At 44.6% G+C, this 27,236-nt stretch overlaps 1 protein-coding gene across 1 annotated transcript in view; it reads left to right on the top strand.

Moving 5' to 3' along the window:
- The first annotated feature begins 210 nt into the window (after positions 1-210).
- The window catches only part of Cacna2d4 (calcium voltage-gated channel auxiliary subunit alpha2delta 4), a 104,277-nt gene continuing 77,251 nt past the window's right edge, over positions 211-27,236 (top strand). The window contains exons 1-16 of the mRNA XM_076855282.1: positions 211-386; positions 3,662-3,743; positions 5,301-5,417; positions 5,947-6,006; positions 7,208-7,370; positions 8,365-8,496; positions 18,131-18,191; positions 18,744-18,894; positions 20,454-20,528; positions 21,351-21,440; positions 21,550-21,663; positions 22,256-22,334; positions 23,364-23,497; positions 23,910-23,987; positions 24,690-24,770; positions 25,848-25,922. Of these exons, the coding sequence (XP_076711397.1) occupies positions 211-386; positions 3,662-3,743; positions 5,301-5,417; positions 5,947-6,006; positions 7,208-7,370; positions 8,365-8,496; positions 18,131-18,191; positions 18,744-18,894; positions 20,454-20,528; positions 21,351-21,440; positions 21,550-21,663; positions 22,256-22,334; positions 23,364-23,497; positions 23,910-23,987; positions 24,690-24,770; positions 25,848-25,922 (1,668 nt within the window). The remainder of the gene's footprint in view (positions 387-3,661; positions 3,744-5,300; positions 5,418-5,946; positions 6,007-7,207; positions 7,371-8,364; positions 8,497-18,130; positions 18,192-18,743; positions 18,895-20,453; positions 20,529-21,350; positions 21,441-21,549; positions 21,664-22,255; positions 22,335-23,363; positions 23,498-23,909; positions 23,988-24,689; positions 24,771-25,847; positions 25,923-27,236) is intronic.

Here is a 27,236-nt window from a genome sequence, read left to right as displayed (position 1 = left end):
CAGGAGGCCTGCTGGTCAGGTGTGTTCCTCTGCAGCCGTGGGGCAGCCCTCCCCTACCAGGATCCAGCTGAGAGGCTGAGTCCTCTAGGCTTGCAGGGTCCTGCAGTCCGAAGACTCTGGACCTCCCAGGGATCTGGGAGGCAGGCCAGAGAGCTGATGGGCTGGGGCTGCTCTTTCCTCTCCCCCTACCCTGACCCCAGCAGGATCACCATGCCTGGGCTACCCAGGTTCTACCCAAACCCTGGCTTCACACACAACTGGGCCCCCTGCCATCAGCAGCCAGGAGCCTGGGCCTTCCTGCAGAAGACCACAGTCATCCTGTGGCTGCTGCTGTCCAGCACTTCTCTGGCCCCCACATGTGGTCAGACCAAGATTCCTCTGGAAACGTAAGCATGAAGTTCAGCCTCACCCCAGAAAACCCCTTATGCTTCCCTTCCTTCCCACAGCACCCCTCCATCCTCTACTCCCTTCCTTCTCCACTCTCCTGGGGGCTGCTCCTGCCCACTGTCTTGCTCTCAAGGCCTTTTCTTCCCTGCCCTCCTCTCCTCCCCAAATCTCTGCTGATTTTGGAGTCCCCAGAGTCTGATGGCTTTAAGTAGAACTGATCTTCCGGCTCTGACCTTGTTAGCATAGCAGTTGTAGGTCCAGCCCCTGCAGGGCTGATGCCCTTTCCAGGATGGCCGCCTGACGAGGCTGTGCGGAGGGGTGCTGTGTAGGCCCTTAAAGAGATGGTCATGGCTGTCCAGAGGATTTGTTGGGAAACTTGTAATGTGACATCCTGAAAGGGGAAGGCAGTTCTAAACCGACAGAATGGCTCATGTGAACAGAAGGTGGCGTGTTCAGGATCAAGCATCCCTCACAGATCTTTTTATGCTAGACATTCTCCTTGAGAGAGTCCCTCTGCCTTCAGAATGTCAATTTCTGTTTGTGTGCTGACTCACACTCCTGTCTCTGTGGCCTCATTCTTCCCTTTCTATGACTTTTCACCTCCTTCCAGGCCTTAATTCTATACCATTAAGACCAGTTCCAGGTAAGACTCTTGTGTCAGTCATTCACACCTTGGTATAAATTACTGTGTGATATCCCTGGAGTGTTTATTTTTCAGTCCTAGGATTTCCCACTACATGTGGGGAGTAGAGCATTCTAGACTAAATGTATTGACTGCCCAGTCCACATCTAAGTCCAGCCACCTGAGCCCAGCATGACAGCCAGGCTATCAGTACATCCAGTTACCAAATACATGCCTGAACAGAGGTGGGCATGGGGGAGCCCAAACAATGCACAGAGTTTGTACTTGATCTTGAGTAGCAGTGGATTTGGTTTCCCTCAATTGGTATCCCCCTCCTTGTTCTCGGCCCAGCACTGTGCTAGGTGCTTCACTCATGACTCCCGTAATCCCTTCCGCAATTCAGAGAGATGAGTGATATCATTTCTAGTTTGCTTTTGAGGGTACAGAGGCTCAGAGAGGTTAGATACTCTTGTAAGTTTGCAAGTCCAGTAAATGCAAGTGTCAGAATTTGAACTCAGCCTGGGTTTGCTTTTTACCATGACACCACTGCTGGGCTCTACAACGGTGAGCGTTGCTGAGGAAGATATTAATACTTTGATGTTGCTGGGGGAGCTGTTAATACTTTGCATCCCCAGAATGCACACCAATTAATAGTAGAAGGCAAACTCCAGGAACGGGCTGAGGGCCAAGTCCAGATGGCCGGAATCCAGTTCTCTGCAGAGGAGAACCCAAGGGCAGGCGGTCTATGTAGGAAACTCAACAGCAGGCTGAGATCGCAGCCTGCAAACATCCCCCTCCCAGCCTTCTCCCCACCCTCCTCTCCCCGTGTCTTCCCTCTCTCTCCTGCTGAGTTCTTCTTTTCAGTCTTTCCCACCCCAAAGACCCTTCACCCCGCTCATGTCAAGCTCCACTCAGCCTCCAGTCTTCACGGGCCCGCCCTCCCAAATCTAAGTTTTGCCAGGACCCTGTTGCTTCAGATGCTACCCACTTTTATTGAACCCCAAAGTCCCAACTTCCATATTGTCACACTCTCCTGGTTTCCTGGGGGCTTCTGAGTTACTTGTTGTCTTCTTAAAGTGCCCCTTTCTTTCTGCTTGCCCCTGAAATTGTTGGCACTCCCCAACATTTGGCATCTTTCACGGATCTTCTTATGCTATACATTCTCCTTGCAAAAACTCCTCTACCCTCAGAATGCAATTTCTGTTCATGTACTGACTGGCTCACAATCCTGTCTCTTGAAACTCACATTTCCAATGCCTGTGCACATCTCTTTCTGAACATCACGTGAGGTTTTAAACCTCAAGATCATGTCTTTCAATATACAACGGGATTGGTGCCGTCTGGAGTTGGGCAGTGCACAATTTACCCAATGGCACTCCAGAGCCCTGTAACCCAGGTCACACCATCCACCTTCCCAAAGTGTTCCTGATCTTCCTGATGTTTTTAATTTTATTTGGTAATACCACTATGAGCTCAATAACCCAAGCAGGAAACTTGGAATCACTTTTTATTCTTCCAAGCTCTTCTATACTCTCTACCTAGAATTCTCTTCCAAATCTCTTTGCCAGGCTAAGCTCTACCAAAGCTCATAACGCTGACCTCAGATGCCCCACCCCAGGAAATCTTCCCTTACCATCACTGCTACTCCCCCAGCTCCATGGGACCCCCTTCAAATTTGTATTATGCTATCTATATGGGACGGGCTGTCTCCTAAGTGAAGGTTTTGCACTGTGGTGTGACCCTAGGTTGTGTACATAATAAGACCTCAATAAATTTTGGTTGAGTCACTGATTAAATGCTGATCTTGGAATGATCACACAGACCAATCACATTTGCTCCACCTGGAGAACCTCAGGACCCCTGGATCCTCCCAGATATCAGGATCTCAGTGTACTTCTGGGGAGTGGAGAAGAGGTCAGGGTTTCCCCACCAGCAGCCTACTCAAGACCTAGGTGTGGCCTCCTCTCGCCCTTCCAGCCTGCCCTGCCCTGGGCCTCAGGAAAGCCACTAGGAGCCTTCCCCCACCCCCCTCTCCTCAGGCTGTCTTTGAGGAAGGCTCAGTGGTCCCCAGTGACCTTGAGTAAGTAAACACAAGTATAAATGGCTCATCAAGACACGCAGCTGTGCCCAGGAAGTTCCAGTTTTGTTCTTGGGGTCTTCCCCACCCTGCCTGAACCTGTGCATCACCTCTTCCCTTCCTCTCCTCCCCTTTTTCTACTCAAAAAAAAAAAAAAAAAAAAAAAAAAAACAGAGCTCCAGAGGCCTTGGGGTCAAACTTGGTTGTAGACTCATTGGTCCTGTGACCTTCAGCAGGAGAACCAGCCAAGCAGCGGGGGTCACTGAACCCTGGTGCAGCTCCTGGCCCTGGTGGGTTCTCCAGTCTTCTGCCTTGGCCAGGGCTGCAGCTTCAGGGCCTAGGAAGAGGGTCAAGAGCTCTCTGTGTGTGTGTTTCTAAGTGTGTGTTAGTGTGTGTGGTGTGTGTGTGTGTGTGTGTGTGTGTGTGTGTGTGTATACTCATACCTGTGTGTGGATTTCTGTATCATGTGTATTTCTGTGTGCTTGTGTCCTGTGTGTGTCTGTGTGAGACACTTGCTTTGCACATGCGTGCACCTGGAGGCCTGCGTACACACACTGACTTTCATCCCCTGGCAGAGTGAAGCTGTGGGCAGAAACCTTTGGCCGGGGCCTGTTGGACACGGTGACCAGATACTCTGGCTCCCTCTTGCTGCAGAAGGTCAGTAACTGATCATGGGGTGGTCAAGGTCAGAGGGCGGTCAGTCAGGTCTCCTCCCTGGTAGAGAAGCAGAGTCCTCAAATGTCAGTACTTTGAAGGGTCTTGGAGATCATCTCGTCTAAATTCCTCATTTTCAGATAAGGAAACCAAGGCCTAGGGAGGTGAATAATTTGCTCAACTCCAGAGCCAGTTAATGGGGACAGTATGGTGGCATGGTCAGTCAGCTCCTTGGGAAGCTGATGTCAACATGGACCTAAACCCGCAAGAGCCTCATTGGGTGGGCAGAAAGGCTGCTCAAAACGAAGGGGAGCAGAGTGTGGGCAGACTTGGGTACAGGTCTAACACATGATAGAGGGGGGCAGGCAGGAGGAGGGGGCAGTGGACCTCAAAGGGCAGTGCAAGGGCCGTAGGTAGAAGCCGGTGGGCAGAAAGAGTGGTCCTTACCTCCTGCCCTCAGGCCCACAGCCATGTCCAGGAGCTGGAGTGCCCACGTGGTGCCCTAGCAGTGGTCTGAGCCCACAGGCAGAAAGCCCTTGTGGAGGAGACAGGGCTGCAGCACCTCCATCCTTTATCTATTCAGTTCTTTTTGTGCAGATGTATGACTAGCCTGTCCTTGTGCCAGATAATAAGAAACTTCATTTTTCTCTAGGAGTTAAAACTCCCAGAGCAGTTTTAATAATAGCTCACCTTCTCTATCATTCCCATGCAGTCAGAGCTTTATGTTCACAATGGATTTCTCACCACAGTTCCATGAGGCATCTTCACATCTCATAAGTGATGCCGAATCGCAGCTTCCATGCCTGCCCGTGACCACACTGCAGTCCTCGCTCTCTTATCTCCCCTTCCCTATAGTACTTGGTCTCCGCACCACTTGCTACCCCCACAATGACAGCTAAGACCCCAGCTTCCCCTCATAATACCTATGTTGCAAACACCAACTCATTTGATTTTCTCATTTGCACCCTCCAGCCCCAGGTGAGGAAGACAGAGCAGTAATTGTGTGGCAGTTTTAGGTAAAAACATTTTTTAGAGTCTCCACGTTCTAGAGCCTTCTCTAAGTCATGGAAACATCAGTCTTACAGGCGAGGAAACTGAGTGATTTGCCTAAAGTCACAGGGCCAACAGACTGCAGAGCTAGTTAAACAGGCATCATGAATACTCAGTGGGAAATGGTCTCTCCTGGGTCCAGAAACTGAATTTGAACCCAGTTCTCCAGGCTCTCCTGGGCTCACTGACAGTTTGTCAGGCAGTGATCCTCAATGCCCATACTAGTGGGCATGGAATTCTGGGAGCCTTGGTCCCATCCAGGCTGCCCTGCTCAATGGCTGTTGACCTTGGTCAAGTTCATTGGCTGAGGGCATTTGAAAAGAGGCAGCTATTATGATTATTGGTGCTATTATGCAAAGAAGAGAGAGCCTGACCTTCCCTCCAGCTGAGTGAACCAGGCTTTGCATGTGTGGACACACTTGCCTAGAGGGTGGAGGCCACATGTGGTCAGGCACAAGCATCCCGGTACAGAACAAAGTGTGCCCATTGCTCCCGCTTTGTCCTGAACAGAAATACAAGGATGTGGAGTCCAGTCTGCAGATCGAGGAGGTGGATGGCCTGGAGCTGGTGAGGAAGTTCTCAGAGGACATGGAGAACATGCTCCGCAGGAAGGTCGAAGCTGTCAAGGTTTGCCAGCCCACCACCCAGCCCCATTTCTTCTCTCTTTGTTCTCAGGGCTTCCCAGAGGATGTGGCTAGTCTTATCAGTCCTTTCAGAGACCACACTGGTTTGGGATGGTCTGATTCCTGTGCAAGGGAGTGTGGGCCTGTGCCTCTCAAGCCCTGCTGTATCTATCGGTTCACACCAACCAGGATTCTTTAAGTGGACACTTCATGCAAGGGTTGGAGACATTCTGTTCCTACCTGGCCCAGCTAAGCTTGGTGGAATTCTGGTGACAAAGTCTCCTTAGCACAGGGCCTATCAGTATAAGTACTTCTGCTTCCCAGATCACTTGGGGACCATGAAAGTGGTTCCTCATGGCCAAAGGAATGAAAGGAAGGGAAAGGAGAGGAGAGGAGGAGAGCAAGGGTGCTTGGCTTCGGGTAGCAGCTAGGAGTGGAATTGTTGGGGCACATGGTGATTCTATGGTTAACCTACTAGGGACCCATGACCCCCTTTGCCCATTCTCTGTCCCCTTTGCCTTCCTGTCCTTTAGAGTCTGGTGGAGGCTGCTGAGGAGGCAGACCTGAACCATGAGTTCAATGCATCTCTGGTGGTAAGTCCTCTGCCAGAGCTGGCACTAGAGGGTTTAACAACGCATGCCCAGTGGCCACCAAGGGTGTCTAGATCCAACTGCCTGATACTGGATATAGGGGTGGAGTGTAGAGTGGTGATCCACTCATTTTGTAAAACATATTGTTCGCCCCCATGGGCAAAGCCAAGCCCTGAGCTCAAGAGTGGGCATAGTCTTGACCTCAGGAAGCTCACAGTCCACATTGCTCTCATGGAAGGCATGTGACCAGTCCACAAGGATAGGTCAACCAGGCAACAGGAGAATGAGGACTAGATGAGGGAGGGCCACCAGAAACTCCTGCAGGCAGGGCTGCACGAGGCCTGGGCCACAGGTTGTGTGGATTTGGGCAGGCAAGGCCTGGAGGAGAGTCGTTAGGCTAAGGGAAAAGAGAAGACAGAAAAGAAGTAGTGGGTGGCCTGCTTTGTGTCCAGAGGAAGGTGACCCAGAACATGGCCTTGGAGGGGTGATGGGAGATATGGTAGGAACCTAGAATGCCAGGGTCAGGATCTGGTTTTCCTTCTGCGAGGAATGGTAAGCCTGGAGGGAGGGGAGACATGGCTGGACATGGGCTTTAGAAAGTTACTGCTGGCTGCAGCGTTGGGAGCTGGAGCTTGGAGGGGTGTGGGGTGTTGCAGTAATAGCCCTGGTGGCAGGGTGTGACCCCTGTAGCATGGAGGAAATGGGGAGGCCAGGCTGGTTATGGATCCATGGGTACTAATCCAAGTGGACCCTCCAACACTGTGTGGAAGAGTCAGAAATAAGGCCACTGTCCCTCAAAGAGGGACATGGGAGCCACAGGCTGAGGGCATAGGGCCACCTGGGCACCATTCTGGTCTCCAGCACCCTTCCCACCTGAAGAAAACTAATGGTGCTGATGAGGCTCTTTGTCTCTATCTCTCCTTGAATCTCTATCTGTCTGCCTCTGACTCTGTCTTTGACCCACACGAAACCGAGCAGACAACCTGGCAATAATCAGGACAAGTTACACCAAAAACTACTCTTAAGTGTCCTCAGTTCCAGTTATCTGGACATGTGTCATCCCCATATCACCCTGAACTTGGCCACCAGTTTGTCCAGTTCTTCTCACATTCTTCTGACTTAAGTCATTTCATTCTCTCTGGCTCTCTCTGAAAACTCCCCTGTGTCTTCTGTTTCTCTTGGGTTGATGCCCCTCTGTCCCTAGTTTGACTACTACAACTCAGTCTTGATCAATGAAAAGGATGAGAATGGCAACTACGTGGAGCTGGGAGCCGAGTTTGTCCTGGAGTCCAACGCACACTTCAGCAACCTGCGTGTGAACACCTCCATCAGCAATGTGCAGCTGCCCACCAACGTGTACAACAAAGGTTGCCACCATAGCTCCCATGGGCTATCACTCTCTTGGAACTGTTTTGGTAGTTGTGAGGGTGGGGGTGGTGATACTAGTGTTACCAACGAATTTGCCTCCTTTGCCTGAGTAGCACTGCAGGCTATAAATTGTCTTTCCAATCTCCTTAACTAAGGATGAGTAAAGAAATTTTTCTACACAGTATGGTGTATTGGTCTGTTTTCATTGGTAGAACAAGATATCTGAGACCGAGTAACTTATAAAGAAAAGAAGTTTATTTAGCTCACATTTTTGAAAGCTAAAAGTCCAAACAACATAGTACTGGCACTGGGCTGGGGGCCAAACTGTGTCACATCATGGTGGATGGCATCATGGTGGAAGTGCCCATGAGAGTGGAAGTCAAAGAGTGAGGTGGAGCTGGTCATGGTGGTGCATGCCATGCCTGTAATCCCAGAGACTTGGGAGGATCACAAGTTTAAGACCAGTCTCAGCAACTTAGTGAGGCCCTAAGCAACTTAGCAAGATCTTGTCTCAAAATAAAAAATAAAAAGGCCTGGGGGTGTAGCTCAGTGGTAGAGCATCCCTGGGTTTAATCCCAATACCAAAAAAAAAAAAAAAAAAAGAGTAGGGAGGATCCAATCTTGTTCTTTTATTAAAAAAAAACCCTTTAAGAACCAACCAGGGCCATATAAGAACTACAAAAATTCCTTCCCAAGGGCAGTGCCCTCAGTAACTCAATTGTTTCCCACCAAACTCTACCACCTCTCAAATTGCTGCAGGAGGCCAAACTTGTAGCATATGAACCTTTGAGGACACCCTCAAATACATCCAAACCATAGTAGGGAAAGAACTCAGTCTCTGGACCAGAGGGTGTGTGTGTATGTGTGTGTGTGTGTGTGGGGGGTGCGTGCGTGCGCGTGCGATGCGCATGCCTATTTAGCATGCGAGGATTTGGCTACTTCTGCTTGCACCTTAGTCACCCCTGAAGTTTCTTCTATCATCTTGCCCTTCAGATCCAGATATTTTAAATGGAGTCTACATGTCTGAAGCCCTGAACCCTGTTTTTGTGGAGAATTTTCAGAGAGACCCTACACTGACCTGGCAGTATTTTGGCAGCGCAACTGGATTCTTCAGGATCTATCCAGGTGAGGACATTGGTGGCATTTCCATGATCTTCTGGGCTTGTTCTCTGGAACCCTGGGGCTTAGCCCCTCAGTAAACTGGGTTGTGTGGCCATCACCAGCTCTCTCCACCTTTATAAACAGAATCTGTGCACCCAATACCAGGAACTCCCCATTCTCCCCTTTACACCCCAGCCACTGGCTACCATCACTCTACAGTGTCTCTGTATGATTTGGACTACTCTAGGTTCCTCACAGAAATGAAATCACACAGCATTTGTCTTTTCATGCTTGACTCCAATTCCATCCATTTACCTGCAATGCCATCATTTCACTCTTCTTTAAGGCTAAGTAATATTCCACTGTGTATATATGCCACATTTTCTTTATCCATTCATCTGTTGAAGGGCATCTCTGTTGGTTCCATAATTTGGCTATTGTGAATTGAGCTGCTATAAACATTGATGTGGCTGCATCACTGTAGTATGCAGATTTTAAAGATGGGTTTTTCTATTTCTGCAATAAATGTCATTGAGATTCTGAGGGAGATTGCACTGAATCAGTAGATTGGGTAGTGTTGACATACTAATAGTCCAGACCATGAAGAGGGTGTGTGTTTCCATTTATTTCTGTCTTTAATTTCTTTAAAAAATTTTTTTAGTTTAAAAAAATTTGTTCTTTTTATATATACATGACAGTAGAGTGTGTTTTGACATATTATACATAATATGGAGTATATAACTTATTCTAATTAGGATCCAATTCTTGTGGTGATACATGATATGGAGTTTCACTGGTCATGTATTCATATATGAATATGGGAAAGTTATGTCCAATTCATTCTGTCATTCTGTCTTTCCTATTTCCATCCCTGTCTTTAATTTCTTTCAGAAATATTTGCAGTTTTCATTGTACAAAATGAATCTTTCACCTTATTGGTTAATTCCTATTTTATTCTTTTTGATGCTATTATAAATATAAATATTTTGGTAATTTTCTTTCCAGATTGTTCATTATTAATTAATAGAAATTCAACTAACTTTGTATCCCGCAATTTTTCTGAATTTATTTATTCAGCCTAAGTGTGTGTGTGTGTGTGTGTGTGTGTATGAGAGAGAGAGAGAGAGAGAGAGAGAGAGAGAGAGAGAGAAAGAGAGAGAGAGAGAGAGAGAGAGAAGAGAGAGAGAGAGAGAGAGAGATATCTTTAGGGCTTTCTACATATAAGATCATATAGTCTGTGAAGAGATCATTTTATTTTTCTATCTTGTATGGTTTTTTGCTTCTTTTTCTTGCCTACTTGTTTTGGTCAGAGCTTCCAGTACTGTGTTGAACAGAAATGGAAAAAGCAGAATTATTTGTTTTATATCTGATCTTAGAGGAAAAGCTTTCAATTTTTCACCAAGTGTGATATTGACTGTGTGGCTTTTTTCATATATGGCTTTTATTATGTCGAAGTAGTTTCCTTCTATTGCTAGTTACTGAGTCTTTCTTATGATAAAAGGTGTTGGGTTTTGTCAAACATTTTCTCTGCATCAATTGAGATGATCGTGTGGATTTTTTTTTCTTTATTCTGTTAATGGGTATATTACAGTGGTCAATTATTGTATGTTGAAAAATCTTTGCACTTCAGAAATGAATCCTTGGCATAAACTCTTAATGTGCTGCTGAATTTGTTTTGTTTTGTTGTTTATTTGGTTCTTTCCTAGTATTTTATTGATGAGTTTTGCATCAATGTTAAGGAATATTGGTCTGTAGATTTCTTTTCTCATAATATCTTTTCTGACTTTGGATTAAGGTAATTTTGGCCTTACAGAAAGGTTAAAAAGTATTTTATTCTTTTCAGTTTTTCAAAGTTTTTTGTGTATTGGAATGGGTTTTTTGCATGTGGCCATATTTACCAGTGAAACCATCAAGTCCAGAGCTTTACTTTGTGGAGAGATTTTTTATTTTTTATTAAATCCCCTTATTAGTTATAGGTTGGGTTATATTTCACACTTCTTCATAATTTAGTGTTAGTGAGTTTTCTGTTTCTAGGAATTTGTCCGTTTCATCTAAGCTATCCAATTTGTTGGCATACAATTGTGCATAACCTTCTCTTACAGTCATTTTTATGTCTATAGAATTGGTAATACAATCCCCACTTTTATTTCTAATTTTAATACCTTGAGTCTTCTTTTTCTTATTCCCTCTCATTAAATAAAGCTTTGTCAGTTTAAGGGAACTAAAAAGAATACACTTTTTAGTTCCCTTATTTCCTAATAGCTATAAATCTGCCCTTTAGCATTGCCTTCACTCTAACCCATAAGCTCTAGTATGCTGTTTTCATTTTCATTCTTTTGTTTTATTCTAATTTTTTGACCCATTTGTTCTTTAAGAGTGTATTATTTCATTTCCACAAACTTGTGATTTTTCCAGTTAATTTTTGTTATTGATTTCTAACTTCATTCCATTGTGGTTAAAAAAAATACCTTGTATATTAGCTATCTTTTAAAATCTACTGAGACTAAACTTATAGCCTAACAACATATAGTCTATCCTGGAAAGTGTCCCAGGTGCACTTGAGAAGAGTATGTTGGTGGTAGAGTGTTCTGTATATGTGTGTTAGACTCAGCTGAGTTATTATGTTGTTGAGTATTGAAGTCTCTGTTACTGCAGAGCTGTCTACGTCTCCCTTCAATTCTGTCAGTGTCTGTTTCATGTGCTTTAATAATCTATTAGGTGCATATTCACAACTGTTATATCTTCTTGCTGTACTAAACCTTTTATTAATATATATTATTACTCTATGTATCATAAGCTTTTTAGTTTAAATTATTTTTGTTTAATACTATACATACCAATCTTGATCATTTTTGGATACTATTTTTGTGACTATCTCTTTTCATTCTTTCACTTTCACCTATTTGTGTCTTTGGATCTGAAGTCTCTTATAGGCAGCATATAGTTGGATCGTGTTTTTATCAAAGCTGTTAATCTCTGTCTTTTGGTTGGTGAGTTTAATCCATTTATATTTAAAGTATTTGCTAATAAGGAGGAACTTTTATCATTTTGCTATTTCCTTTTCTTTTTTCTATTTGTTTTCTATATTCCTTATAATTTTTTGTCCTCATTTCCTGAAATACTGTCTTGTTTTATGTTTAGTTGATCTTTTAAATTCTATTTTCATTTTCTTTTGTACATATTCTATAACCATTTTGTTTGTGGTTACAAGTGAGATTACAGTTAACATCCCAAAATTATAATATCCAACTTAAATTTATACCAGATCAACTTCAATAACATGCAAAACCCTAATCATTTACAGCTTCCTTTCCACCCCTTTGGTGGGTGATGCCACAAAATTACATCCTTATACATCATGTGCCTCAAAATAAACCAATAATTCTTTTAAAGGACTTAATCTCTTAAATTATGTAAAAAACCTGATGTGGAATTACCAAAGTCATAATAATACTTGTTTTAGACTAATAATTTTTTAAATTTTACTGGGCTTTAAAATCATGCAGAAAACAAAGAGTAGAGTTCAAACTAGTGTTAAGTACTAGTTTTATGGTTGCCTTTGTCTTTACTTTTATTGAGGTCTTTATCGAATGTCTAGTAATGATCAACTCCCTCAGTTATGAGAATGTCTTAATTTCTCTGCTGCTTTTAAGATTCTCTCTTTTTCTTTGCTTTTTGAAAACTAGATTATAATGTGTCTTAATATAGATCTCTTTGAATTCACCTTACTTAGTTTGTTGAGCTTCCTGGATGTTTATATTCGTGTCTTTCATCAAATTTGGAAAGTTTTCAACTGTTGTTTCTTCAAGTACTCTCTTTTACCTGCTCTCTTACTCTTCTATTTCTGGGATACTCCCCAGTGATGTTGGTCAACTTGATGGAGTCCCAACTTGAACAGAGTCCTGAGACTCTGTTCATTTTTATTCAACCTTTTTTTTTATCTGTCCCTCAGACTCGATGATTTTCATTGTCCCATCATTTTTTAAAATTTATTGTTTTCATTTATTTTGAGAATATATTTTTGAGGATACAAATTTCTAGGTTGAGACAATACAGGTATATATTTTTATTGTAAATTAATGATGTCAAAATGTGGTCTTCTGACCTCTATTATTCCTTTCTATATATTTTTTTCTCACATCTTCATACATGTATTTTGTATAATGATGAGGGTCTCCTTTCACCATCCATGCTTCATTGTTCCATCTTAATTTCACTAGTGTTATTTTCTTCCTGCTCAAATTTTTCTTTAAATCCTTCTAGTGAATTTTTCATTTCAGTTATTATAGTCTCAGTTCTAGAATTTCTTTTTTAAAAATTCTCTTTAGGTTTTCTATCTCTTTACCAATATTTCCATTTTGTTTATATATTGTCTCTTGACTTTCTCTCCATCTTGTTTTAGTTCTTTGAGCATCTTGAAGATAGTTGTAAAGTCTTTGTCTAATAGATCTGCATTGGATATTTTTCAGACAGTTTTTCCCCCTTGACTGAGCCACACTTTCTTATTTCTTTGTAAGCCCAGTGATTTTTTTTAATTGAAAACTGAACATTTAAATCTAACAGTGTGATAATACTGAAAACTAGACTCTCTACCTTCTCCAAGGTTTTACTATTGTTTTAGTGATGGTTTTTGGCTTGTTTGATTGTGTGCTTGTTGTTTGTTCGTTTTTTGGTAGGCTCTCTGGGGTGAAGATCAGCCTGAGGTGTAAATTTAAGGTTTTCTCTGTCTCTTCTGAGCATTTTCCTGGGCAGGCATGGTCAGGAATAATTTTCTTCATATATGCAGGCTCCATCTTTGCTCATGCTGGCTCCTGCAAGCTGTGTACAAGCTGCTCTGAGAACACATGCACAGCTGCCTGCCACAGAGCCAGGGGATAGGGTGTGGGGGGTGGATAGCTGCTATTATACTAGGAGCTAAAATTGAAAGGAATTAACTGCAATATATCATCAAAGACTTCCCCTACAAGTTGCAAGCCTTTAATAGACCCCAAAGTTCCAAAATAGTTACATCAGACAGATTCCACCAGCACAGTTTTTCTCTAGATGGGGAGATGGATTTCTGGTGCTGCCTACTCTTGTCATCTTCCCAAAATCCTCTTCCTACTTTGCTTGTTCTTTGAAATACATAAAACTAGTTTAGTATATGGATTTTTGGCGCTTGCTTCTTCATCTGTATTGTCACGTCTTCTTTGTCACAGTTTATCCATCCTTTTGATCCTATATGAATTGCTTCCCATTTTTGTTTTTCATTTTTATAAGCAATATTGTTATAAAGACTCTTATCTCCTAAGATATGAGTTTCCCTTAGCTTTAAACCTAGGAATAAAATTGCTAAGTTTTTTTTTTTTATTAACGGACCTTTATTTAATTAATTTATTTATAAGCAGTGCTGAGAACCAAACCCAGTGCCTCACACAGGCTAGGCAAACGCTCTACCACTGAGCCACAACCTCAGCTCCTTGCTAAGTTTTAAGATATATGAATGTTCACCTTTGACAAAAAATTTCAAATTGTGTTTCAAAAGCTTGCACCAATTATATTCCAATAAGCAATGACTAAGAGATCCACATCTTCTTTAACTCTGGATATCATTAAATTTTAAAATTTTTGTTGATGAATTTTTAGTCAAAAAAAAATAGCATTTCACTGTGGTTTGATATTGCATTTTCCTGGTCACTCATGAAGTAGAGCACCATTTTATGTTAGCTCCCTATTCTTCCTCTTCTGTGAAATACATATTATATTTTTCCCACTTAACTATTGAATTTTCTAATGTGAATCTATCCTTGCCTTCCTATGACTACCCTAACTTGATTATAGTAAATCCTTTTATTATTGTTGTTGTTGTTATTATTATTAGTAGTAGGTGCCAGGGACTGAACTCAGGGGCATTCAATCACTGAGCCACAACCCCAGACCTATTTTGTATTTTACTTAGAGACAGGGTCTCACTGAGTTGCTTAGTGCCTCACTTTTGCTGAGGCTGGCTTTGAACTCATGATACTCCTGCCTCAGTCTCCCAAGCCACTGGAATTACAGGCATGTGCCTCAGTGCCTGGCAGTTTATTAATATTTTGTTTAGGTTTTTTGCATCTAGGGCTGGGGGCATAGCTCAATGGTAGAGCACTTGTCCATCATGCACAAGGCCCTGGCTTCAATTCTCAGCTTCATTAAAAAAAAAAAAAAAAAAAAGGAGGAGGATTTTTGTGTCTATATTTACAAGTGAAATGGTCTTCTAATTTTTCTTTCTGTACATGTTGGATTTTCAAAGTTATACTAGCTTTGTAAAATAAATTGGAGTGCACTCTCTCTTTTTTTCTGGCTTTGGGAAGAATTTGAATAAGATTATCTCTTCCTTCAAAGTTTCATAGAAGTCATCTATAAAACCACATTGGCCTGAAGTTTTCTATATGGGGATATAAAATTATCACTTCAATTTATTTAATTCTTGAAACATTAATATGACTTTCTATTTCTTCCTAAAATTTAATGAAATACTTTTATTCAGAATCCATTCATTTCATCTGAGTTTTCAGATTTATTCATATGAATCTATTATTCTCTTTTAAATCTCTGCTATATATATTATTATGTATCTTTTTATTTGTATAATTATATGTATTTTTCATAATTTTCCAATGGTTTCTCTATTTGTTAGTCTTTTCAGGAATTGTCTTTTGTTTTGGTTGGTTGTTCTCTATTAGTTCTTTGTTTCATATTTGATCTATTTTGGCTCTAACTTTCTGATCTAAATTTTTTTCTTTTTTCCCTTTCTTTGGATTTATTCTGCTGTTCCTCCTCCTAACCTCTTATGGACACTTAGTTTAAATTTTTGGCCTTTCTGTGTTTCTAAAGTAAGTATTAAGGCTGTACCTGCCACCCGAAGCTCTACTTTTGCTGCTCTCACAAGTTTTGATCGGTATAGAGTTTGTAATTTTTTTTAATTTTTAAATTGAGGAAAAATATACATAACATAAAATGTTCTATATCTTTCATCTTTGAGTACATTTTTAAGTGCATACTGGGATTGAGTGTGCTGTCACTGTACAACCATCAACACCATCCATCTCCAGAACCCTTTTCATTCTGCAAAGCTTTAGTTCTAGGCTCATTAAATCTTGACTCTCTGTTATTTCTTCCCCTCAGCCTCTGGCAACTGTCACTCCACTTTGGTCTTCTGTACTGAGTGGCAAGTAGGGTATGACTAGAGGAAGTGAGCCTCTGGAGACATTCCTTTGGGGTTTATATTTCGTTTCTGGTGCCTTGATCCCCCTCCCCACTCTGCTCTGTGATAATGTTCTGCCTCACCTCAGGCTCAGAGCACAGCAGTCAGCCAACCATGGACTGAATTTCTGAAACCAGGAGTCGAAATCAACTTTTCTAAGTTGTTCTGGTTGGGTATTTTGGTCACCGACTAAAATAGTACCGACTAAATTTTCTGTCTTTGTTCGTTTTTTGGTTTGCTTCATCTCATTAGCACTGTGACACGTTTCATTTTAAGTCTCCTTTGTCTGATGTTCACAGAGCCGACCCAGCATGCTCTGCCCATTGTGTTTACCTACGGGTGCTTTTTTTCTCCTCATTCTTTTTAAAATATATTTTTAGTTGTAGTTGGACACAGTACCCTTATTTTATTTATTTATTTTTATGTGGTGCTGAGGATCGAACTCAGCACCTCCTACATGCGAGGTGAGCCCTCTACCTCTGAGCCCCAGCCCCAGACCCTTGTCCTCATTCGTGAATGATGTTTTTGCTGGGAGTGCAATTCTAAATTAACTTCTTTTCTCTCAACATTTAAGACTGGCTTTTGTTGTTTGGGGTGGTGGTGATGGGTTTCTTTTTTATATGTTTGGGTTTTTATTTGTTTGCTTCTGGCTTGTGGCTTCCACCAGTGTTGAGTGTTTTGGTCTTTCTGACTTTTTTCAAGATATGTATTTATTTGCTTTTGAAGTTCTGCAGTTTCACTAAGTGTGAGTGTCTTGTTTGTTTGTTTGTTTTTTATTAATTAGATTATTTATTTCTTCTTTCTAGTTGTACGTGACAGTAGGACTATTTTGACATAGCATACGTACATGGAATATAACTTCCCATTTTTGTGGTTACATGATATGGAGTTATGCTGGTCGTGTATTCATATATGAACATAGAAGAGTTATGTCCAGTTCATTCTTCTGTCTTTCTCATTCCCATCCCCGCTTCCTTCCCTTCATTCCCTTCTGTCTAATGAACTTCTATTCTTCCCTCTCCTCTTTTATTGTGTGTTAGCATCCACATATCAGAGAGAACATTTGGCTTATTCCACTTAACATGATAAGTCTCCAGTTCCATCCATTTTCTGGCAAATGCCATAATTTCATTTCATATTTTATGGCTGAGTAATATTGTCTTTTTATTCATCCTGCTTGAGATCTTTTGTGGTCCCTGGTCTGAGGAGTTTGTTTTATCAGCTCTAGAACATTTGCCAACATAATTTCTTTAAAGTTATCCTTCTCAAACTTTCCTCTTTCTGTGTCTCCAATCAGACATGTATTAGACCTTTTCATTCTACCCTGTATACAATTCTGGATAACTCCTTTAACTGAGTGAATTTTCTCTTTACCTATGAATAATTCATTTCTCAAAATTCTCTATATTTTTAAGACTATTTCTTCATTATTGAACATTCTTTGTGATTTCTCAAACACACCTATCCTTTATTTTATATTTGTGGTTTCGACTTCTGTAATTCCTGGGCTCTTAAGTTTTGCTGCCTCTCACTCAAAGGGCCCTGAATCCTCTTTCTACCCTTGTAATCCAGCAGTGTCTGAAAGGGCACATCATATCTAAAGTAAAACTGCTGTGAAATTAGAAGATCCCTTGAAGCTTCTAGATAGTCATGATACCACCACATTTTCTTTTCTAGTGCAAGCACAATATATTACAATTTCAATAATTACAATTTTTAAATCTTATTTTGAACCCTCTGTTCCAAATTGTGAAAGTCACTCCAAAGAGAGATTTTTATTGTGGATCACATTAGTGTTTTCTGTGCTTTGTGTGTCTTTATCTAAATGTTGGGTTAGATGAATAGAACAAATTTATCCCAGGTTCTCTACTAGTGGTCAAAGCAAAGTCTTTGATGGCTGGCCATCCGTTCATTCTTTCATTCAGGTGACAGACATTATGAGCTCTGCTTGGTCCAGGAATCCCTGACTTCAAGGAGCTTATAATCGTGCAGTCACATCATTTCTCCCAGGGAGGATCAGGAGTGCTAATGAGCTTAACCTGAGTACAGAGCAGAAGCCAAAGCGCCTGGCTCTTTCTTCTCTTTGTCCATACTTTGCTAGATGGTAATGGATGTTAAAATCACACCATTCCAGAGCTTCCCCTTCCACTATTTGATAGGACATTGAGCCTCAAAAAAAGCCCAAGGCTCCACATATAGGGGTCCTTTCTGTCTGTGAACTTATTCCCAATTTTGGCCCTTTGAATTTTGGGTGATATCTCCTTTCCAGCTGCCTCAGTTTGTAGGATGTGGTCAGGTGCTCCTTGCCCTCCTGCCCGTGTCCAAAGCAGGTCCTGCCCTGGGAATCCTAACTGTCCTGGGACTTAGCACCCAGCCAGGGGCTCTGGGGTGACCTCATTGAGCTAGTCAAAGAACCAGCCTTGATTTCCCCAGGTATAAAATGGACACCGGATGAGAATGGAGTCATTACCTTCGACTGTCGAAACCGTGGCTGGTAAGAGCTCACAGGGAAGTGCTTTGGTTTTGCTCCACTCATGGTCCCCACCCCCCCAGCACCACCCAAGGCCTTGGGTATGTAGAAGCTTAATTCCACACAAGAGCAGGAAGAGTTAGGGTAGCTGGACTCCTCCTTCCACAGCCATGTGTGCTCCAGCATGGATTGGAGTGTCTCTCCAAACCAGACCCCCTTCCAGGACACTGGGATGACCCAACTCTATCTTGTGTTACGTCCTCCTCTCTCTCAACACCCTTTTTCTGGCACATCTGTAACCTACTCCAGGCTGGAATCCAGCTCTCTCCTTTCCTGCTGCCAGCCTCTCAGGGATCCTCGCTGGTCGAAGTCAAAAAAGGATGAGGGACTTGACCAGTCCCATCAAGTGGAAACATTTCACTTCCCTGAATGACTTCAGAGTCCAGTGATTATGGGGCATGATAAAACCTGTCACTGAGGGGACATGGACTGACTTTGGGGCAGAATCTAAATAGAAATAGCTGAAGGCCCTTGGTCAAGTGTTTTTTCTGACCTGTCCCTTTCTTTCTGCTAAAGGTACATACAAGCTGCTACTTCTCCCAAGGACATAGTGATCTTGGTGGACATAAGCGGCAGCATGAAGGGGCTGAGGATGGCTATTGCCAAGCACACCATCATCACCATCTTGGACACCCTGGGAGAGAATGACTTTGTTAATATCATTGCGGTAAATGTGCCTCCCTGTGCTGGGGTAGCTCTCACTTGCTCTAGGAAAACTTTCCTCCATCTGTGTCAAGACTTTAACTTATAGCCAGTGGATGCCTCTCATCAGGCAAAAATTATTTCCCCTGTAACTGGGGCCCCCAGCATAAGGTGCATGGTTCGCCTAAGGATGGGCTTCAGGAAGTCTGGGAAGTTTCTAAAATCTTATGTAAAATGTACACATCTGGTTTTCTGAGTCCATATCTTTTGTTAGTTTTTCAGAGGACTCTAGATCTAATACTGGTTAAGAAGCACTGGCCAAGTTAGACCTACTTTATTCACATCATGTGCTCTTGAATAATGCCTGTCCCTGAACAGCCTCCCATGCTGCTGGAGGACAAATGATCCTTGGTTCTTCCTCTCTGACAATTCCAGTTCTCCCACTTCCTTTATCCCACCAAATCCAGACACAGTGGGGGAAAGTAGAGGGGAGACATAAGTGAGGCAAATGATTTAAAAATCCAATGAAAGGGGTTGGTCAGCTCAGCCCTCAACAGACGCACAGTAGACTGTCCACCGTGGGGTATTCTTTTGAGGACCACATGATCCAAAAACCTCCTCTACCAGTCTACCACATTACTGGCATTTCTCTTCTTTACAGGAGTTGACTTAGTAAAGAAATGTCAAGAAAAATTGTCTAACTTCTCAATGACCATGTTGGGGTGTGAGGATGCCCCCCAGTCCCTGAGTTGCTCCCCGAGGCCTCAGCTTACCCACCTGCATCACTCCTAGCCCCCTTCTCTCCTCCCTGACCCCAGACCTTCAGTGACAGGAGGACCACAGAATATAGGTTCCACATTCCACAGGAGAGGGACAGCACCCTCGTCCCTCACAGCCTGCCCAGTCCTTTTCTCCCGCCTCCTGTCCTGCTTCCCCAGCTGCCACGAAGTAACTAAAGAGGGAAGCATCACCCCAGGGTCCCCAGAACCCATGCAGCTCTGCTGTGATGTCATCACAGTCCCTTACTTAAGCAGAAGGTGGATTAGGGACACCTTGAAAATTCGTATTCCAATTGTGAGGAGTGGGGTAATTAAGAAAAGGGGAGCAGTGATGATTCATTTTTCTCCTTACTCCTCCCACTGCTGATAGTTAAAGGACCCTCTGCATAAATGCAGGGCAAAGATAAAACAGCACTTCTTCTAATCCCCTACTCAGGCCCATTAAGGAGGGACCCGCATGTGGGATTCTGGTGCAAGACCAGCATCTCATCTGGTTTTGGGGGCAGAGAACAAAGAGATTCTTTCGGTAACTTCAGGGTCTCTCTGTAGGCTCAGGAAGGTGTCACTGAGGCAGCCAACTGAGGAAACGTACCAGGGCCAGGTTTGAGGGAGAATGTTTAAAGCAAAGGCTCTGTTGTTACTCTGGTCAGACAAACCGCAAAAAGCTCAGAGCACCCCGAGACACTACGCAGGTGCCCACGTGAGCCCTACTCCTGAGCAGCTGGGACTTCCTGAGCCTTGTTGCTGGGCCCTGACTCCCACCCTGATCCGTCTGTTCTCTCCTCCCTCCTCGCCGCGACTGCAGTACAATGACTACGTCCATTATATTGAGCCCTGTTTTAAAGGGATCCTGGTCCAGGCGGATCGAGACAACCGAGAGGTGAGTGTCCACGCGTGGCCCTGTGCCCTTGTCAGGTCAGAACCAGGGTCTGTGAAGACTGCTTCGTGGCTCCTTTTGCCTACTTGGAAAGCAAGATGGTAGACCCTGTTCATAGACACCCCGGAAATCACCCTGATCGATGTGTTGCTGCTAATCAGATCAAAGTGTGAGCAAGAAGACCTCACATCCAAAGGGTCTCCCTTCCTTGGGGAAGTGAGTCTCTCTCTGTGAGGATCCAGGCTCAGTTTCCCCCTTCACTTCCCATGTGGGCCTTTCTCCACGTCAGTCTCCGTGACAGTTTCCCTGAAGGGAGGACAAATTCCAAGGCATAGGGGTGAGTCATTTCCTCTGATAAAAGGAAAAAGATAAGAGGACATGGCAACAATTCTTAAAAGGGAGCGTTTTCATGTCCATCTGCAGGAAGTCTGGGTTTAGTGTCCTCTCGAGTCTTGGCCTCAGTCCCTGGCACCCCCACAGTCTTCCTGTGACATGCTTGTGACTGAGTCAAGGGCTTGATGCTGAGGTCATTCATTGCCTCCAGCCCTGGACTGTCCTTCTCCATCTGGTTGGCCTCGTGTTTGCACTTCCTTCCAGTGGGAGGATGGATCTGTGCCATGCCATTCATTCTCATTATCTTGGAGGCACTTGAGAAACGTCTGTTGTAGGGGTCCCTCCCATGTGATTAACCGTATCATCCAGCTAGGACCCCACAATCATGCCCTTCTGGCAATAGTTCCAAGTAGCCTCCTCAATTCAGACCAGAGACGAAGGTTCCCTAGAATGTTCAATCCACTGAGTCCCCTCTACTGTTTACCCTGACAGCATTTCAAACAGCTGGTGGAAGAGCTGGTGGTCAAAGGTGTGGGGGTCGTGGACCAGGCCCTGAATGAGGCCTTCCAGATCCTGAAGAAGGTACCTGCAGGCGGTGAGGCCTGGAGAGCCAGGGGATTAGGAGGGAGCTTGGAGACAGAGGTGGGATAGTCCTGTTCTGTGGTGACTGAACTCCTCCTGCCCTGCACAGTTCCAAGAGGCCCGGCAAGGAAGTGTCTGCAACCAAGCCATCATGCTGATCACTGATGGGGCCGTGGAGGGCTATGAGCCAATATTCAAGAAGTATAACTGGCCAGACCGCAAGGTGATTGTTCTGCGGGAGGTCATGGGGAAGGAGGGTGCTTGTCCCACTACCTCCATGGAGAGGACAATGGCAGAAGAGCCTCAAGTTCAATGTTCTTTCCCATTAGATTCATTCATAAATTCAGGTATGTCCTAATTGGAAGTTCCAAAATAGGGTCACCCTGGGCCCCAAGGACTGGTGTAAAGACTTCAGAGACCAAAATATGTTTTTGTGGGGTTTTTTTAATTAAAAAAAATTATTTTTTAGTTGTTGATGGACCTTATTTTATTCATTTATTTATATGTGGTGCTAAGAATCAAACCCAATGCCTCACACATGTGAGGCAAGCACTCTACCATTGAGCCACAACCCCGCCCCAGAACACGGTTTTGAGACATAAGAACAGCCAAACTGTTTGCCTTGAACCTATTCCATATTCACCGTGGCCCAGGGAAAGCCATGTTGCTGCCTTGGCCTTAGGATTTTCTCTGACCAAAAGTGGGTGTGACTGGAGAACCCCAAATTGAGAGTGGCTTGCCCCAACATCTAAGCCTCACAAAAGTGAAGATAACACTATTTGTGTCTGCTGAGCCCATCCCGTCTTATGGATTAGGTCCGAGTTTTCACTTACCTTATTGGGAGAGAAGTGTCTTTTGCTGACCGCTTAAAGTGGATCGCCTGCAACAATAAAGGTGAGCAAAGCGCCTTGCTTCATACATGCAAATTAAGCCATTAACTCTAAAGGAAAAAACAGAGGGTCATTGTTTTCTTGGGGTTAATGTTTTGTGTGCAATCAGTTCTGTATCTATGACCAGAACCCAAGACTGGGTTTTTCGGTGTCACCTTAAGCTCTGTTAATTTAACAAAAATTCATTGAGCATCTACTGTGTACCCAATACTGTTTCCAGGTGCTAGGGAATCAGGAGTGATTAGAATAGATTTAGAATCTGATATAATCTAAAATGTGCTGTAATGGTGGAAGGGCACAGACTGGCTGGTCTGTTCTAGGGGTGCAAAGGAAGAGATGCTTCCCCAGGTTTGGGAGATGGAAAGGAAAGGTATTCCAGATGGAGGGAATAGCATGCTCACATGGTCTGAAATAAGAGGCATGCTGGGACCTAAGAGCTGTTCCTTTTTATTGGCATGAAGAATGAATGTTTTGTGCAAAGTAATGAGCAACAAGACCAGAGAGGTAAACATGCACTAAACCATTTGTAGCCTTATGAGCCATTTGCTCTTTTAAATATCACACTATGGCTGCTACAGAGAAGAGGCTGTAGGAACCCACCCCATAACCCCAGAGACCTGAGGAAGGATGGTGATCAGGGAAACTAAGAGGCTGTGGAGTAGAGGAGGACAAGAATCACTGGCTTTGATTGTGGCTCTGAAAACAGACCCTACGATGGAGTGGCAAGATAGAATATTTAATGGGGAGCACTGCCATTGAAATCAAGGCCCCTGCTACTCCTGTGGAGCTTGGAGACCCCTCTGAGATGTCCCCAGTGGAGGCAGTGTGGGCCTTTGTCTCCCTCTGGCCTCCAGCTGCCCCTGGTGGACAGGGTATAACCTTGGAGAAACAGTTTCCTATGGCCTGGGCTGTCCCAAGAGGGGCCCAGCTGTGAGCCAGGAGGTCATGTGGGACCTGCCCAGAAACTCTGAATGACATTGGGGAATGTCATTCCTCATTCTGCAACCATGGAACCCCCCACCCCCGCCACCAGGCTACTACACGCAGATCTCCACGCTGGCCGACGCCCAGGAGAACGTGATGGAATATCTGCATGTGCTGAGCCGCCCCATGGTCATTAACCATGACCATGACATCATCTGGACGGAGGCCTACATGGACAGCAGGGTGGGTCCTGAGGAGAGGAGAGCAAGGCTATGGTTGGTAGCAACCTCAAGTTCATATCAGAGGTTTCTGGGAAAACTCATGCTATCCCAAGATTCTTTGCTCCTGGCCTGTTTCCTGTGTTCATGCTCATCCTTGGCCTGGCCGGGATGAGACAGCTTAGTGAACACGTGCGGAAGCTGGGCTGGGGGCTCAAGACACGGGCCTAGTCCTCCTCTTCAGCCACCGCTCACCCAGCATTCCTGCCAGCTCCCCTTTTTGCACAGAGGGGACACCTCACCTAAGGTCTCTCGCTTCCTATTGGAAGGTGATTCTGAGTTGTTGGCCTCCACGACTGTGATTCCCCACTTGCTTTCAGTGGTGCAAACCAGTGGGTCCCCAGCCTCCCCACTGACCTCTACCTTTCCCCCGGCAGCTCTTTACCTCGAAGTCACAGAGCCTGATGCTCCTCACTACCGTGGCCATGCCTGTCTTCAGCAAAAAGAACGAAACAGTGAGTGGCATCTCCCCGTGAGGCAGCAGGGATCAGAACCTGGCACCTTTAGACCAGCGGGTCCATGAGGGCCATGCTGGGAGCGTTCAAATGCAGATTCCCATGCTTTGTCCAAGAGTGGCTATGCCCAGGCCTCTTGGTCAGAGTGGGGCCCGGAGTCTGTCCTTCTCAAAGCTCCCTCTCTGCCCTGAGGACCCCCTGCATTGGGGATACAAAGTTAGAGGGGTCTTCTGCAACCCTTCCAGCAAAAACACACATCCTACCATGTTGGAAAGACTCTGACTTGTGTTCAAGTCTCGGGGTGGGGGGATTTCTGGAGACTTCCCTTCTCTGTCTGGCCAGGAAATACTTCCTTACAGGTCCCCTGTGCTCAGAGCACCTGTGAGTCATGGTCCCCAGGACCCCAGTACTTTAGCCTCTTCTGTGAAGATTAATATTTCATTCAACTTTGGATTTCATCTAAATATTACCACTTAAATATTAATACTGGGCATTAATCTTCCCAGCAGCTAAGATTACTCCTGGGGCTTTTTCTGATGGATTCTAAATTTTTATTCCAAAGAGCTCAGTCTAAAATCTAACTGCAGAGGAAGATTCATTTAAGGCCTAAATGGCTTCCTCTCTGGAGTTCTGGAGAAGCCTAGGGTCTGGTCTGGCCTCATTTACGAGAAGTCTCCTTAATCCTCCTGTTTTTCCTTCTAGAGATCCCATGGCATTCTCCTGGGTGTGGTGGGCTCTGATGTAACCCTGAGAGAGCTGATGAAGCTGGCACCCAGGTACAAGGTGAGCATGGATCAAGTCTCTGAGGGGAATGTGTTAAATTTCCATTGCTGTGACAAATTACCTGAGAAAATCAACTTATCAGGAGGAAAGGTCTATCTAGGTTTATGGTTTCAAAAGTGTTAGTCTATGGTCATTTGGCCTTATTGCTTTGCCAAGGTTGTACATCATGGTGGAAGTGCAGGGTGGGTAAAAAATGTTTACTTCATGGTAGCTGGGAAGAAAAGAAAGACTAGAAGTGACCAGGGTCCCAATATTCCCTTTGAGGGCACACCCCAATAACCTAACTCCCTCCCACTAGGCTCCATCTCCTGAAGGTTCCACTAACTTCCTAAAATTGCCACAGGCTAGCAACCAAACCCTTCAACAGATGGGCCTTTGTGAGACATTTAAGATCCACCTGTAATGGGGCAGGTACAGGTTCCCCTGGAGCTGCTCCACCCAGGCCCAAGAGCCTCTGTCCAGGCCATGGCAGCCAAGCCTAGAGTAGGATGGGCCCCCCGACTTAAGCCCCAGACAGGTACAGGCATTGAGCATGATGACAGCAGCTTGTCCTCAGGAGCCCTTTGTCACCACTAGCTACGACTTATTCTATGGCCTTCAGCAAGTTCTTTCCCTCCCTGGTTTTCCCAATCTGCTCCTCCATGCCACACAGTCCTGCTATGAGAATGAATGAGAGACGTCATCAAAGCACCTAGAGCGGGCTGCGGTTGTGGCTCATGGGTAGAGCGCTTGCCTCAAATGTGTGAGGCCCTGGGTTCGATCCTCAGCACCACATAAAAATAAATAAATAAAATAAGGATATCATGTCCAACTACAACTAAAAAATAAATATTAAAAAAAAAAAGCACCTAGAGGCCGTGGTGGAAGAGTCAGGAGATATGTGCGTTATCATGGTTGTTGCAACCAGCAGAAGCTAGAAGAGCCGTCATGACCAGTGGTCAGCATGCTCTTGGTACATTGCTGTTCCTATTTGAAAAACTCCTGTGAGCGGCCATCCTCAGCCATCCTGCAGATCCAACCCCTGCAGTTGTCCAACACAGCAGCAGTCTCATGCCCTTTCTTCCTTGACTTTGGCAGCTTGGGGTACACGGATATGCCTTTATGAACACTAACAATGGCTACATCCTCTCACATCCTGACCTCCGACCCCTGGTAGGTACAGATCTTATTTGCCTTGGGATCCTAATGATATGGGAATAAATGTAGAACAATGCACATATATTGGGCTCCACTTAAGATCCTAGAGGGTCATAGGAGAAAAAAAATATCGACATTTTTGTCTTTGCTTTCAAAGTGTTTACAATCTAGCAAGAGAGACAAGGCAAAAATATGTGAAGCGGTGATGTGCGGTCCAAAGAGCATGTGATGAAGGCTGCAGTTCTGAGGGCAACGAGTCCTGTAGGACATCAGCTTTTCATTACTACAACAAAATTCCTGAGATAATGAAATTATAAAGAGGAAAGATTTATTTTTCCTTGGTTTTGGAAGTTAGGCCTCTGGTGAGTGAGGGCAGCACATCATGGTGGACCAAACCGGTTCACTTCATGGTTGTGAAGGAAGAGAGAGAGAGAGAGAGAGAGAAGAATCCAGGGCTCCATAAATTCCCTTTGAGAACACACCCCCAGGAACCTCCCTCTAAAGGCTCCACCCCTCCCAGCCAGTGCCCTGCCTGGACCTAGCCTTTACCACGTGACCCTTTAGGCTCATGGTCCCCTCACTGCCGCAGCGTCTTGCAGTGTGACAGACACGTGAGCAGAGCACCAGGGCCCCATCAAATGGGGAGTGAACCGGGGGAGGTCGCAGGTCCCCTAAGTTCTTCTCAGGCTATTCCTGAGTACCCCGTCCTCTTCCTGGTTCTCCTCACCCTGATAAAGGAGCTGAGGGGGTTCTCACAGGGGTTCAGCTGAGCAACTGGCGGCTGAGAGAGAAAGCTCATGGCTGTGTCTGAAATCTCCACCTCCAGGACAAGGGCTCCCTGCTCCCTCTGGTCATGGCACTGGGCACCAGCCACAGCAATGATGGCCACACCTCTCGGTGCAGTGGTTGTGGGTAGGAGAGTCAAAGTCCTAGGGAAATCTTAGCCTCGCCCCCTTCCAGTCTTCTACCGAGGAGGGGCTGCATCTCGGGGCATCCAGCAGCAGGAGAACCTACCAAGGGGCTCCTCTGCCCCGGTGTCATTTGGAGAGACCTCTCTAAGCCATGCTCCGTTCCATTTGGTTCAAATGGATTCTGAGTGTCCATGAGGTGACTGACCAGATACTTAAGGGTTTAGGTAGAGAGACATTAGGACACACTGGAGACCACCATGTCCCCTCTGTCTTCACAATTCGGTTCTGAGGGACAAGCATCTGAACCCATGGCATGTCACCATCTTGGACCAGTAAGTTCTGCAGGGGACAATCCCAAGTGCTAGCAAATGAATTATTGGGGGTGGGGGACACATATGTTGATCCTGGCACTGACTTG

The sequence above is a fragment of the Callospermophilus lateralis genome, chromosome 4 (genome assembly GCF_048772815.1).
Source record: "Callospermophilus lateralis isolate mCalLat2 chromosome 4, mCalLat2.hap1, whole genome shotgun sequence".
Lineage (NCBI taxonomy): Eukaryota > Metazoa > Chordata > Mammalia > Rodentia > Sciuridae > Callospermophilus > Callospermophilus lateralis.
The sequence above is the reverse complement of the archived record's forward strand: the minus strand, read 5'-3'. Positions and strand labels throughout refer to the sequence as shown.